Source organism: Sorex araneus, chromosome 4 (genome assembly GCF_027595985.1).
Source record: "Sorex araneus isolate mSorAra2 chromosome 4, mSorAra2.pri, whole genome shotgun sequence".
Classification (NCBI taxonomy): domain Eukaryota; kingdom Metazoa; phylum Chordata; class Mammalia; order Eulipotyphla; family Soricidae; genus Sorex; species Sorex araneus.
The window spans coordinates 190,411,580-190,424,638 of record NC_073305.1 but is presented as its reverse complement, the minus strand read 5'-3'; the positions used below and the strand labels follow the sequence as shown (position 1 = coordinate 190,424,638).

Genomic DNA, 13,059 nt, shown 5'->3' with positions numbered 1-13,059 from the left:
TCGATATGCCAAAAACAGTAACAACAAGTCTCACAATGGAGACGTCTCACAATGGAGACGCTACTGGTGCCCGCTCGAGCAAATCAATAAACGGGACAACAGTGCTACAGTGCTACAGTAAGTGGCTGGGGAGGTGAGATGGAAAGTCAGATAGTTAGGTGAGATCAGAGGGTGAGAAGCTCAGAAAGTCAGATGGTCGGTCACCAAAGTCAGTCGTCAGGGTCAGAAGGTGAATCGGATCAGATCAGAGAGTCAGAAGATCCTTGTCAGAAAGTTACATGGTCACAGGTCAGAAGAAGTCGGAAGAAGAAGACAAGACTAAAGACCACGAGACAGAAAGAAAGAGACTGAAGGAGAAGACAACGACACAGACAGAAGACAGAGGACTGGGGCTGGATAGAACAGCAGGTTGGGTGTTTGCCTTACACGCGGCCAAACCGGGTTCAAATCCCAGCATCCCATATGGTCACCTGAGCACTGCCAGGAGTAATTCCTGAGTGCAGAGCCTGGCCCTGTGTGACCCAAAAAAGAAAAAAAAAAAAAAAGACAGAGGACTTAAGAGAAGAGCACGGGGGCTGGAGCGATAGCACAGCGGGGAGGGCATTTGCCTTGCACTTGGCCAACCCAGGTTCAATTACCAGCATTCCATATGGTCCCCCGAGCACCACCAGGAGAAATTCCTGAGTGCATGAGCCAGGAGTAACACCTGTGCATCGCTGGGTGTGACCCAAAAAGCAAAAAAAAAAAAAAGAAAGAAAGAAGAGCACAACAGCACACCACATAGAAGCAGAGCACAAAGGAAGACAGAAAGAGAGCACAGCAACAAAGACAAGACAACAAGAAGACGAGGAGGAGAATGAGACTTTGAGGTCCTCGAGGAGACTAGGATGATAGAACTCTGGTAATTGAGACTATGGCCGTAACGACAGCTATGACTGCGCCGTAAAGGTAGAGATTGGACAACACAGAGGAGTCCGCCTGTCGCCAATCCTTCACCTGGGGAGGCTGTTCCCAGTCCTCCAAACACTGCCTCCACATCCTGCCTGTGCCAGGTCTGTGCACGGGCTGCCTTCACCACAGCCCAACATTCTGTTTCTTACTTCTTATGTATCTTATCGCATGTTGAATTGAGAAACAAGAAAACTCAACACTCTCCCATCTCTGGACTGGTCTGAAGCATTCATTCCAGACTTCATGGCTAGGAATGGGCCACTGTCTATTTCTCAGCTGGCTTATAAAGCAAGGAAGGGCCTCTGGCCACAGCATCCCCCGGAAAGAGGGGCTGCATTGAGCACAGTGAGAGCCTCTCAATCACTGGCTTATAAAGCAAGGCCCTCTGGCACACCATCCACTGGAAAGGGGCGCTGCGTTTAGCGCAGGGAGTGCTTCTCAGTCGCTGGCCCAGACTAAGGCCAGTCCACTGGCACAAAGAAGCAGAAACTATTGAGCAAGAGGGTGTGCTCTGACAGCTAAAATGGTTCACGTGTACAACAAAAATCCTGAAAAATAACAAAAGCCCCAAATATGCACGAGTTAAAACCCCAGTAGTCCCATACAGAACCCATTTTGTGCCTTAAAAGCTAAGATGTGAGGGAGGCAATGCAAGGCCTTCTGGTGGAGAATGGAAACAGCAGAATGCTGGGGTCAGGGGCCAGAGGGGCAGGAAGGGGTTAGCCTTGGAGGGCTGACCCCAGCTCTGCAGAGATTCCCCTGAGCACCAGAGGTGTGGTCCCAAGCAAGGTGGGAAAGGACAGCCTGGCTGCACCAGCATCGCAGGACCGCGAACCCACCGAGAAAGGGAGGGATGCACTGACGCAGCCAAAGTCAATGGGACCAAAAGATGACAACAAGGGGTACCAGTCCTCTGCTCAACACTATCAGCAGCAAGGACAAAGTCACCAGCACCCCCAGGGACAGCTGTGCAGCTGCACTGTGCTCACAGGGTCTGGCTTTCCCACAGAAACTGGACCTCAGCACCACCCAGCACCAACATCTCTTGGAATAGCCACCATGCTCAGGAACTGCACCCGTGGGGGTCTGTAGGAAGTGAAGCTCCCTGAGGAGCAGCCTCCATCTCGGCACCCTGCCCAAGCCCACCCAGTCAGGACATCACCTCCTACCTGCCCTCCTGCCTGCGTAGCTCCTGCTGCTGCTCCAACCGGATCATGGGCTTCACCAGGCCACGCTCAGCGGTGCTACAGGCCGATGTGCCACGCTCGATGTCCAGCCTGGTGGTGCTCTAGCCAGAGAGAACACTGTAAACGCTCAGGCCAACTGCCAGGCACTGTGCTCAGGGCGGGGGGCGCGCAACGGGGTGCCCAGGGGAAGCCCAAATACAGGCAGGAGCCAGAGAGTTGAACCCCACCAGGCATCTGCTGAGCACCGGCAGCAGGCTTGGATACAGGCACCTGGTACCCCACACGAAGCCCAGTAATAGGGGATGTTGCCCCCGGTTTCCTGCAGTCAGGAGCAAGGTGAAAGGGCACCCTGCTCGAGGCTCAGAGCAACAGCCCTTGGCAGTGAGGAGAAGGGCTTAATAGTACTTTAAGGAGCACAGCCTGAGGAGCACAGCAAGTACCCAGGAGTGGCTCATCTCCCTATGCCCCAGCATGTGGCACTCCGGGGGCCTTGAGCCCCACCTGCTCGCCCATCCCACAGGAGCAGGAGAGGCACTCACGTGTGTGAGGACAGGAACCCGCCTGTGTGAGGATGGGCACCTGCATGTGTGAGGATGGGCACCTGCGTGTGTGAAGATGGGGACCCACGTATGAGAGGAGGATTGGGACCCACGTGCGTGAGGTCAGGTAACTTGCCACCCCTAGAGAAGGAGGAATGAGGGAAGGGGGTTGGGTTCCCTGTACTGTGTGCTGGCCAGGGTTCCACCTCAACATGCAGGCTCCCTGTCCTCACACACAGGTGCCCGTGCTCACACACATGGATCCTAGTTCTCCTCACACACGTGGGTCCCAGTCCTCCTCTCACACATGGGTCCCCATCTTCACACACGCAGGTGCCCGTCCTCACACACGTGGCTCCCTGTCACACACGTGGCTCCCTGTCCTCACACATCCGGATTCCCATCCTCACACTCGCTGGTGCCCGTCCTCACACACAGGTGCCCATCCTCACACATGTGGCTCCCTGTCCTCACACATCCGGATTCCCATCCTCACACTCGCTGGTGCCCATCCTCACACACGTGGCTCCCTGTCACACATGTGGCTCCCTGTCCTCACACATCCGGATTCCCATCCTCACACTCGCTGGTGCCCATCCTCACACACGTGGCTCCCTGTCCTCACACATCCGGATTCCCATCCTCACACTCGATGGTGCCCATCCTCACACACGTGGCTCCCTGTCCTCACACAGGCTGGTCCTCATCACCACGCACACATTCTCCCATTGTCACACATGCAGGTTTCCTGTCATCGCACATGCAGGTTCTCTGTAGTCATGCAAGAGATGAGGTTGCCAGGTGCCTCCCTTCTGCCCTTCGCTCTCCTTCACAATGTCTGAGACGTGCCACAGTGCTGCTGCGAGCACATCATGGGGAGGGAGATGCCTAACAGGCACCCTAGGCTGAGGGATACACCTCAGGGGCCCATCCATTCCCCAGCTTCTGTGGGGCTGTTGCTAGGGGAACAGGGCAGTGGGTGCCACAACAATCAGGGAAAGGAGGGAAGGTGGCTATCCAGCGCCCTGTATCCCAGCTGAGCTAACCATTAGCTAACCAGTCACTGAACACAACCACACAAGGAACCCCGGCAAGACAGCAGCCAACTGCCTGGCACGCCCAAGAAGACCACTTGACTCCAAGTGCTCAAGGGTGCTACCTGGGCCACAAGGTCTTGGGGCTTGTTACCCGACAACAGTGCCCAGGACAGGACAGGAAAGGGGTGTGGGGCAGAGGCTGAACGGCGGGCACCTGGTCGCAAAGGGTTGGGACAGACGCCCAGGGCAGGAGGAGGAGAGGAGACCAAGAACATGGTCGTTCAGGGAGGAGGGGAGGCGGCTGCCCAGGGGCTTGTGTGTGTTATTGGGCAGCGGCCACTGGCGGAAAGGGAGGCTCTGGCACCCTCTGAGCCCGTGTGGTCCCCACCTTGCTCGTGGGCAGTCCTGTGCCGCCGTGCACTTCCCCTCCTAGCTCGAATGTTGTCTCCTGCATGGTCCTGTCAGGGCAGAGAGGCAACACGGTCAGTCCCTCTCCAACGCGGCGTTTTCTAGGAGATCCCAGTGTTCGAAAACTGCAAGACATTTCCTAGCCTATGAACTTGTGAAGAAAATAATGTAACTTGATGAATTTATCCGGTGAGAGCCCTCCCCGCCCCAAGGGACCCAGCCCCGGCAGCCAACCTCCACTACCCCAACCGCCACCACGCTCCAGGCCACTTTCCACACGCTTGGGCTGAGCCTCATGCATGAGCCTCATGCAAAGCGGCCGTGCAACACACCATCATAAAGGGAAATATATATATATATATATATATATATATATATATATATATATATATATACATATATATATATATATGTATGTATATATTTGGAGAGCCCAGCAAGCTACTGAGAGTAACCTGCCTGCACAGAAGAGCCTGGCAAGCTACCCGTGGCATATTCGATACGCCAAACATAGTAACAAACAACAGGTCTCATTCCCTGGACCCTGAAAAGAGCCTCCAATCATTGGGAAAAATGAGTAAGAAAAGACTGCTGAAATCTCAGGGCTGGGACGATTTACTGGCGCCCACTCAAGTAAATCGATGAACAACGGGATGACAGTGATACAGTGATACAATGATGAATTTATCCAACATGCTCAGGATGCAGTTCAAGACAGCTCAAGGATGAGAAGCTGAAAGAAGCAAATGAGTGACCAACAGCCTAGATGTCCACAGTGGCCCCAGAACAAGGAGAGAATGCTCAGTTCTGGCAAAGGAGCAGTGCTCTTCCCAGCCGCAGGAGGCACACAGCCCCAGCACGGAGGAGAGAAGGCCAAGGCGGGCCTAGTGGGGGAGGGAATATGGCCAGGCCTGGAAGCAGCCAGAGATGCCCCCACAGCGGCTGCAGAAACGGGAACCACTGGACCGCCCACTGACCTGGGCAGGCTTCAGCTGAAACCGTATTTTTAATATCTGAAAATACCCAAATACTGGCGCTCACTATTCTGAAGACAACTCAGAACATGCACGTTCTCCTTGGAGAGAAACAGAGCAGAAGCACTGGCATGGCTGAGGGGGCGCCACCAGGCTTGGGCCAGGACAGGCCCCCCACAAGGGCCCCTGCACAGACACGGGGAGCAGTGGAGGCACATGGGTAGTGTCCCAGACTTCTGAACAGCAAACAGGGAATGTTGCTGTCTCACTTGTTACTGGGAGTCTGGCCCTTGGCTAAAGCCTGATCCACAGGATGAAATGGGAAACAGGAAGAAATTGCAAGTTTACAAATTAGAAAAGTAGGTGCAGGTAGGATTCTTTCACCATCACCTTGCCAGGCAGTGCTGTTGTGCAAACTATTCCACTCAGGGCCAGGCTATGGGCCACCTGGCAAAGCACGGGAGGCCCCGGGTCCCAGTGCCAGCACAAGCCTCCAGCACTGCCAGGTGTGGCCCCCATGACACCAAAAAAATAAAACAAAATCAGACCTTTTAAGAAACGCCTTTACTAAAAAATAAATATCACCCACTTTCAAACACAGCTTTGTGCAATATATTACAGAAGTTTTGGGGGATTAAAAAAAATGAAACAAAAAACTTAGACCTGATAGATAGTGCCAGGGTTACTTGACTTGCACAGCCAACCCAGAGTCCAATCCCTAAGCACTGCGAGAGGTCACTCCTGAGTAATGAAGCAGGAATAGCCCCTGAGCACCACTCGGTTGACCTAAGAAAAAAAAAACTTACCCGCTGACACCAAGATATTGAGAGAACATAGAAATGCCTCCCAGGTTCTACGGGTCTAATGGGAGTGCAGAGCTCTGTCTGGCCTCACTGGGCACGGCGCTGCCTCCTCCAGGGAGCACGACAGATTCTGACCCTCACTGCCCCTATCTCCCAACCCCCAGGCCAAAGCCTCGTCCATCTGCAGCCAGCCCCCACGAACATCACATGCTCAACAGCATGCAACAGCTCTGAAGTTTTGGCTCCTAAGCCATGCCTGGGCCACTGTGCTCCAGGCTCCACAGAACACTAGTGACGTCCCTCAAGCATGGGCACACACCCACAACTGGCCTGAGCCCACCACACATGTGGCCCTCCGCCCCTGGTGCCACAGCGCAGTCCTGACGCGAGACCAGGCCCGCGGAGATAGGTGCCTGGTGCCTGTGACCCCCAGACCCGCCACAGCTAGCTGCCTGTGGTGACCCTCACTTGTCCCCTACCCAGAAACCTGGCAGGTGGCGCCTACTAAGGCAGGCCACCTGTCTGAGGCACAGGCCGACCTGCAGGCCAGGCGCAGCACCAGCTCTGCCTCATGAGACTGACAGAACCTTCCGCTAGAGCCTGCTGCGAAACCGAAGCCAACGTGCGTCATGCTTTGGGTCAGAGAGAGGCTTCAGGGGCAGCAGCAGGCCTAGCGGAAGCCATCAGCGTCCAAACCCTGCACAGGCCTCAGGCTGGGATGCAGGTCTGCAGGGAGCTGCCTGTGCTCGGGCCAGGCTGGGAGGACACCTGCTGTGCCAGGGTCTGTGTGGAAAAGCACAACAGGGTGACAACAGCCAAGAGAAACGGGAGCGGGGATGGGGGTGTGTGGGACTGAGCAGCAGGGCGCCTGTGGGGGTCAACGGGCCACAGATGAATCTGTGCTGCCAAGATGCTGGCAAGACAGTCTGAGAAGCTGAGGGGTCACGTGGCCAGAGTACAAGGGTGGGGGGGGAAGAGGGGATGGAGCCAGGATGGAACCAGGGATGGGCGAGGACCTGGCGCCTGCCCTGTCAGCAGAGGGGGGGAGCAGCCTCAGTGCTCCCTCTAGGAGGAAGCAGCCACCAGGCTTGTACCCAGAGTCTTAGACACAGAGGGCTGCTCGCTCTCAAGACCAGCAACAGCCCTAAAGGATTGGCTCCAAGATGCCAAGATAGCAAGTCCTCAGAAAGGCACCAGGGGGCGCCAGAACACTTCCAATTCCTTCTGGAGCCTCCTGACCGGCTACCCAGGGCAGATGACCGCCCAGGGCCCCTTCCCAGGAGTAACCACTGAGTCCCAAAGCTTAAAAGCAACTCAGAAGTTGACCACAACTTTCCATCTTAACACTCAGTCAAGTCTCCAAGCCCCCCTAAACCAACAGGAGCCAGAACCATCACAGCCCGCTTTGAGGTCGCGACACTCAAGGCCTGCCAGGACAGCGGACAGCACTGCGGGGTCAGGCTCCCGCGAGCAGAGAGCAGCCCCTGGTTTGCCAGGGGCCGTGGCACCAGGCCCCCCTCCACAGACCTCTTGGCGAGAGCGTGGTCCTGGCTGGGGTCCACAAACTTGAACACGTGCGCCGCCCCAAACTGTAGCTTCATGCCGCTCTGCAGGACGGTGGTCTCAGAGATGCGCTGCCCCTCCACGTATGTCTCGGCCTCCATGCTGCGTGGCGTGACAGTCACCACACCGTCCATGTTGGTGAGGTCGCAGTGATGGGGCTGAATTCCAGACCCGAAGAGCTAATGGAGGGAAGAGCAGAGCATGCGTCACGGGGACACCAAGTCTCCTGTGGCCATCGGCATCGAGCAAGCCTGAGAACTGGGCTTGGCCTGAGTGGACTCCCGTGAAAGTAACTGGACACCGAGAGAATAAATCAAAATGATTCCATGTTTTATGTCTGAGACCCTGCGACTGGATTTAGGATGTTCCAAACAGGTGCATTTTCCCAGGCCATTGCCCCTGCCTACAGGTGGCTGTGACCCCACCGGGTTCCACACTGTGCTGAGGATCAGCTGCTGAGCTGGGGATGGTCCAAACTCTCTGAATGTGTCCTACAAGGCGAGGTGACAAACAGGAGGTGCTCTGCCTCAGCTCCCACTGGGACATGTGAGGAGCCCCGAATTCAAAGACAGGCTCTACTCTGGGAGCTGAGCATGTCACATCCCCTGCTCTTTCACCCTGACAGTGTCAGAGACCAGGACAGGTGCTGCAATACCATGTCTGTCACCCCTACAGCAGGCCAGGAACTGGCCAGCCTCTTTCAGAGTCAGGAGGAGTTGTGGGCTTCTTAGGGCATCCAGATTTCTCATGTTAAGGCATGGAGCGTCCCAGGTGTAGCTGACACTTACAAGGAGACTAGCTCTCCTGGCCACCTGGCCCACCCCAGCAGCCCCTGTGGAGCTCACCTGGATGGAACTGTCCTCCAGCTTCTCTGTCCCAACCTCAGTCACACTGAGCTGCAGGCGGTAGAGCTTCGGCTTATCCCTGGAGTCAGAACCATCTAGAGAGAAGGAACAAAGCTGCATTGGCAGGTCTCCGCAGGGACACGCATGCATACATGCAACCCTAGAAACGGGAGGGGTGCTTCCAGGGCCTCGCCGAAGAGAGGGAGACCAATGCAAGGGGCTCTCCCAACTGGCACTGTGTGGTGTGAGATGAGTACAGTGAGCCTCTCAGGAGGGAACAGCGGGCTCCTACTGACCAGCAGCTAGGGCAGACTCCACTCGGCCACTCCCTACGTCATCAGACTCCTCCTCACCACAGCCCCGGCTATGCTCAAGGTTCTGAAGAACAGCAATTCATTGACAGATCAAGAGCACTGAGGACCTGCAGCCCTTTCAGAGGGAGCCCAGACCCAGAGAGGGTTCCTGTGGTGCCCTGGGTGGGGGGCAATGCCCAGCCTCCCTGTGTACCATTGGTCTCAGGCCCCAGCCTACAGCTTTGGAAGCCCCTACCCGATGGGTCTGCTGGACCTCAGCTGCTGCACAAAAGGTAGAATGGTCACGGGACCTAAGAGCTCATCCTGCCTAGCTCCCCTCCCATCGTCCCAAAGCACCTGAAGTGGACACACACAGACACACACACACACATTCTCTCTCTCTCTCTCTCTCTCTCTCTCTCTCTCTCTCTCTCTCTCTCTCTCTCCCCCCCCCCCGTCTCTCTGTCTCTCTTGTCTCTTTCTCTCTCTTCTCCCCTCTCCTCTCTCCCACCCTTTTGGCACAGACAAAAGGAAATCAGGGGTTGTCAAACGACATCAACAATAGAACCCAATAAGCATTGCCAGACTCCTATACACACTAGTACTCCACGCGCCAACCCACACTGCATGCATCCTGGTCAACGCCAGATGGAGCCGCCGCTCCCCCTAGACTCTGGGAAGGCAGTATAACAGAGACCACCTCTCTGGCAGCCCTCCCATCCCCAGCTATTCCCAAGGCTCTAAGTGGTTCTGAAGGGAGTGTCCCGGGTCTCCTCTGTGGCACCCACTCAGAAGGTGCTTACTGCTGAGTGCTGACCGGCAGGTGTACCCCACATGGCCAGGGCAGCAGTGAGTGACTCCAGAGCCACACTCCACCCACACCAAGGCCAAAGCATGAGCACACTCATGGGAGACAAAGTCCACTGAACATCAAGCCTGAGTCAGTCTTCAGTGACCAGTGGGAAAACACAGAGGCCAGCAAACAGCTGCGGGGAAACCAACACAAAACGTCCACATCCTCCTTCTCTGTGTATACCAGATGGAAAAGGGAGACTGGTTAAAATCTGCAGTCAGCAGGCACGTGAGATATTAGAGAATCACTGGGGGCTGGAGACTAGGACAGCAGGTAAGGTGCAGGCCCTGCAGACAGCCAAGCTGGGTTCCATCCCTGGCAACACACTGGGACCCCAGAGCCTCAGCAGGAGTGATCCTGAGCACAGAACCAGGAGTAACACTGAGCACACTAAGACCCAAAATCGAAACATTAAAAAAACAAAGAAACTTTCTCAGAAGTGAAGCTGGGGAGAGATGGCACCGGGGGTAAGGCAACTACGTTGCATGAGACAGACCCCAGTTTAATCCCCAGCACTGTGTAGGGTCCCCTGGCCACCATGAGGACAGGCCAAGGGGCAGGTCCTGAGCATGGCCCCAAATCCCCAACAAAGATTAATAAACAACAAAAACAAGTCTTAGTCCATATAGAAAATATATATGGACACGTCTTAGTCCATATATTCGTATAGAAACCATACAAAATAGGTGATACTTGCTTAACAAACCAGAAAAATTTGAGGTTGGTTTCTACCCAGTGAAAAACTACACCATCGGTCCTGAGACTGCAACCCCAACAGAGAGCTGGAACAGAGCAGACCCTCTGCCGCACCAGAAGGGTATGGGGTGACACTCACCGGGGGAGGAGCCACAGGTCAAACACAAACGACAAACCGCATTTCCACAAAGCACCAGGCGGTGGCGCAGCTCCGAAGGGGAGCACAGAGACAAACTCCTGGGCTCACCCAGGAGGGCCCCAGACCCCTGGCCCAGCAGCAATCCCCTACAGTGCAGCTCCAGGGGGTCAGGTGTGGCTGCCCAGTTCCTCTGACCCCCAAGGACACTCACTTATGTCCCCACAGTGGACCCCTTCGGAAAACAGGGTAACTGCAGCCTCTGGCTCTCACCTGTGGGTGGGGGTAGTCGAAGACCTCTATCCCCTTAATGACCAATTTCCCACTTAAGACCTAGTCTAGATCACTGTTTCTCCACCTTTCCCCGACAGTGGCCCCCTCTAGCCCTCTTTCCTTCTGTGGCCCCCGATCCTACCCTAGACTCATGCTGTGGCCCCCGCATTTACACAATTCTCACCTGTGCCCCGCCCCTTGGAGTATCCCAGTGTCCCCCATTAAGAAATGTTGGCTTAAAGGGATTACGTATTTTTGCAAACTAAGTGTCTAGACAGCAACGACAGTCCAGGGAACGCCGTTCCTCTCTCAGCACTGTTTCCGGCGGGGACACTGGCTCAAAGGCACGGGGTGCACTGTGCTGTGAGGGGGAACTGGGCCCTCCCAGGCCCTCCCAGCACCACGTGGCAGTGGCCCCCAAGCACTGCCGGGAGAGATGCCCCACCGCAAACCCCCCAAAAAGCCCCGATGACGGGGACCAGCAAAGGGAAGCGAGAGGAAAGGCTCTCCCTCTCCGGAGCCAGCGCCGCCAGGGCCCGGCGTGCGAGAGCGCGTGCGAGCAGCGGCGTTACCTTCGTGCGCGTGGGAGTTGTAGTAGGCAAAGTGGTTCCTCCTCCCTGGGGAGCAGCCCGTGCGTGCAAGCGCGTGTGCGGCCCGGGTGAAGGCGGCGCCAACAGCCAGGAGAGGAGAGGCGAGGCGAGGCGCGGAGGAGGCAGGAGAGAGAGGAGAGGGTGTGTGAGGTGCAGGACAAGGACAGCCGTGAGTGCCCAGCCCGACCTGGGCAGCAGGGGCAGCGGAGCAAGGTGCCCCCTCTGCAGCTCCCCAGCTGTGGCCCCAAGACTCCCAGGGGACGCACTGCATGTTCATCGCGACACGGACACACTGAGGGCCAAGCTGCCCGTGCACGGGAAGAAGCCCGAGAAAGGCATGGTAGAAAAGGCGGGCCACGGCTCCCCCTCCTCCCTCCTACAGCAGGGGGCCAGCGCCAGGCCAGACGGGGAAGGCTTCCCTAGGGCACGGGCCAGCAGCAGCCCACCGGCCTCTAGCCCCTGCTCTACACCGAGTCTCTAGCCCCTGCCCCAGTCCACACCCCCTGCGTCTGGGGAAGACAACGGTCACAGCAGCAGGACCCCTGACCATCCGGTGCTGCCTCTGCACCAGCACCCTGACCTTCCCGGCTCCACAAGTCGCCACACCGTGGGGGACACCAAGGGCCTGCCAGTCACAAATGCAGGGTGGCACAGATGGGCAGCCATGCCCTTCTCAAACCCTGTGAGAACACTGGAAGCCCCGCAGACACCCCTCTCCCGGGGCATTCAGGACACTTGCCACACGTGGCACAGGTGTGACCTCGGCTCAGCTCCTGGGGCGGGGTGAGCTCAGATACAGCCAACCTCGCACATCAAGAATTGGCTCAGGAAGCCAAGGAGAGGAGGGAAGAGTCATGCCCAGAGCCACCCCACGGCCCAGAGAAGGTGCAGCGGCCCGTCACAGGTGAGGAGAGCAGAGGAAGGGGCATGAGGCCGGCTCCCCCCGCAGAACAGTGTCACTCAGCCCACGCTGGAGCAGGCACACACCAATGGGGCGTGGCACACCTTTCTTCACAGTGCCTGCTTCGCCCTCTCCTCATGGAGGACAGCAAGGGTCTTAGCTGAAGGAAGTTCTCCAAGCAAAGTTCCTCGAGCACACGCCCAAGCTTAAAGAGCCTCTATGAGTGTAAGACGAGACTAAGGCCCATCTTCTCAGGCCAGACTGCCTCCGCTGGCCGGCCCCAGAGGGCAGCTGCATTTCCAGCAGACCAAGAGCTCTACAAGGCCATGCTGGCGAAAGGGGGCTCCTGGGGCCCAGGCGCAGCCCACTGGACCCCTGCACCTCACCGTGGTGGTGTCTAACGGGGGCGCCTGCTCGCCGGCTAGCCCAGAAGGCTAGTCCTCTGGAAGCAGATGAGCAGGGGCGGAGACTCACCTGGGCTGAGCTCCACCAGGTACGGCAGCTTCTCGGGCGGGAGCGCAGAGCCGTAGCCAGCCCCCTCGGCCCGCTCCCTCGCCCTCACCAGCTTCCCGTCACTGTGCTTCCTGCCCTTCCTGGGCACATAGTCGGGAGGCCGTCTCTTCAGCTGGAACACGAGGATCCCTACAACAGAAGCAGTGCAGAGGGTGAGAACGAGAGAGCGAGCGGCCAGCACAGCCACTCCCAAATGACTGATGAACCACCAAGCCCGCCACATGCTGCAGGCACAGGCCTCCACCCGTGTAAGAGTAACCACGCATGGCCCAGGCGAGCCGTTTCCCAACCCGGCGGCCAGTGCACGCATTCACACCCGATGACACACACCAGTGCAGGCACATAGAGTTGGTTTGCAGCTGACCTGGGTTTTGTTGATCTGTGAGTCGAAAGCAATTTGTCTCTAAGAAACATGACACCACCTAACCAGGCGCTGAGGTGCACAGCCACCTTTGCGTGCAGGCAGAACTGGCTGGCAGTGAACGTCACTATTTCTG

The 13,059-nt window shown here is 56.9% G+C and overlaps 1 protein-coding gene across 22 annotated transcripts in view; it reads right to left on the bottom strand.

Moving 5' to 3' along the window:
• Positions 1 to 13,059, bottom strand: part of AFDN (afadin, adherens junction formation factor) — a 99,676-nt gene that overhangs the window by 46,787 nt on the left and 39,830 nt on the right. For 16 of the 22 annotated variants that reach the window (XR_008629708.1, XM_055134142.1, XM_055134146.1 and 13 more), the window contains exons 8-13: positions 12,524 to 12,691; positions 11,131 to 11,175; positions 8,308 to 8,402; positions 7,427 to 7,641; positions 4,103 to 4,172; positions 2,121 to 2,239 (exon numbers count right to left, since the gene is read on the bottom strand). Coding sequence is in view for 21 of the 22 variants with exons in the window: in XM_055134142.1 (XP_054990117.1) it covers positions 2,121 to 2,239; positions 4,103 to 4,172; positions 7,427 to 7,641; positions 8,308 to 8,402; positions 11,131 to 11,175; positions 12,524 to 12,691 (712 nt within the window). In the remaining variant the exon portion in view is untranslated. The remainder of the gene's footprint in view (positions 1 to 2,120; positions 2,240 to 4,102; positions 4,173 to 7,426; positions 7,642 to 8,307; positions 8,403 to 11,130; positions 11,176 to 12,523; positions 12,692 to 13,059) is intronic. The other 6 variants (XM_055134150.1, XM_055134160.1, XM_055134151.1 and 3 more) reach the window with 1 other exon arrangement.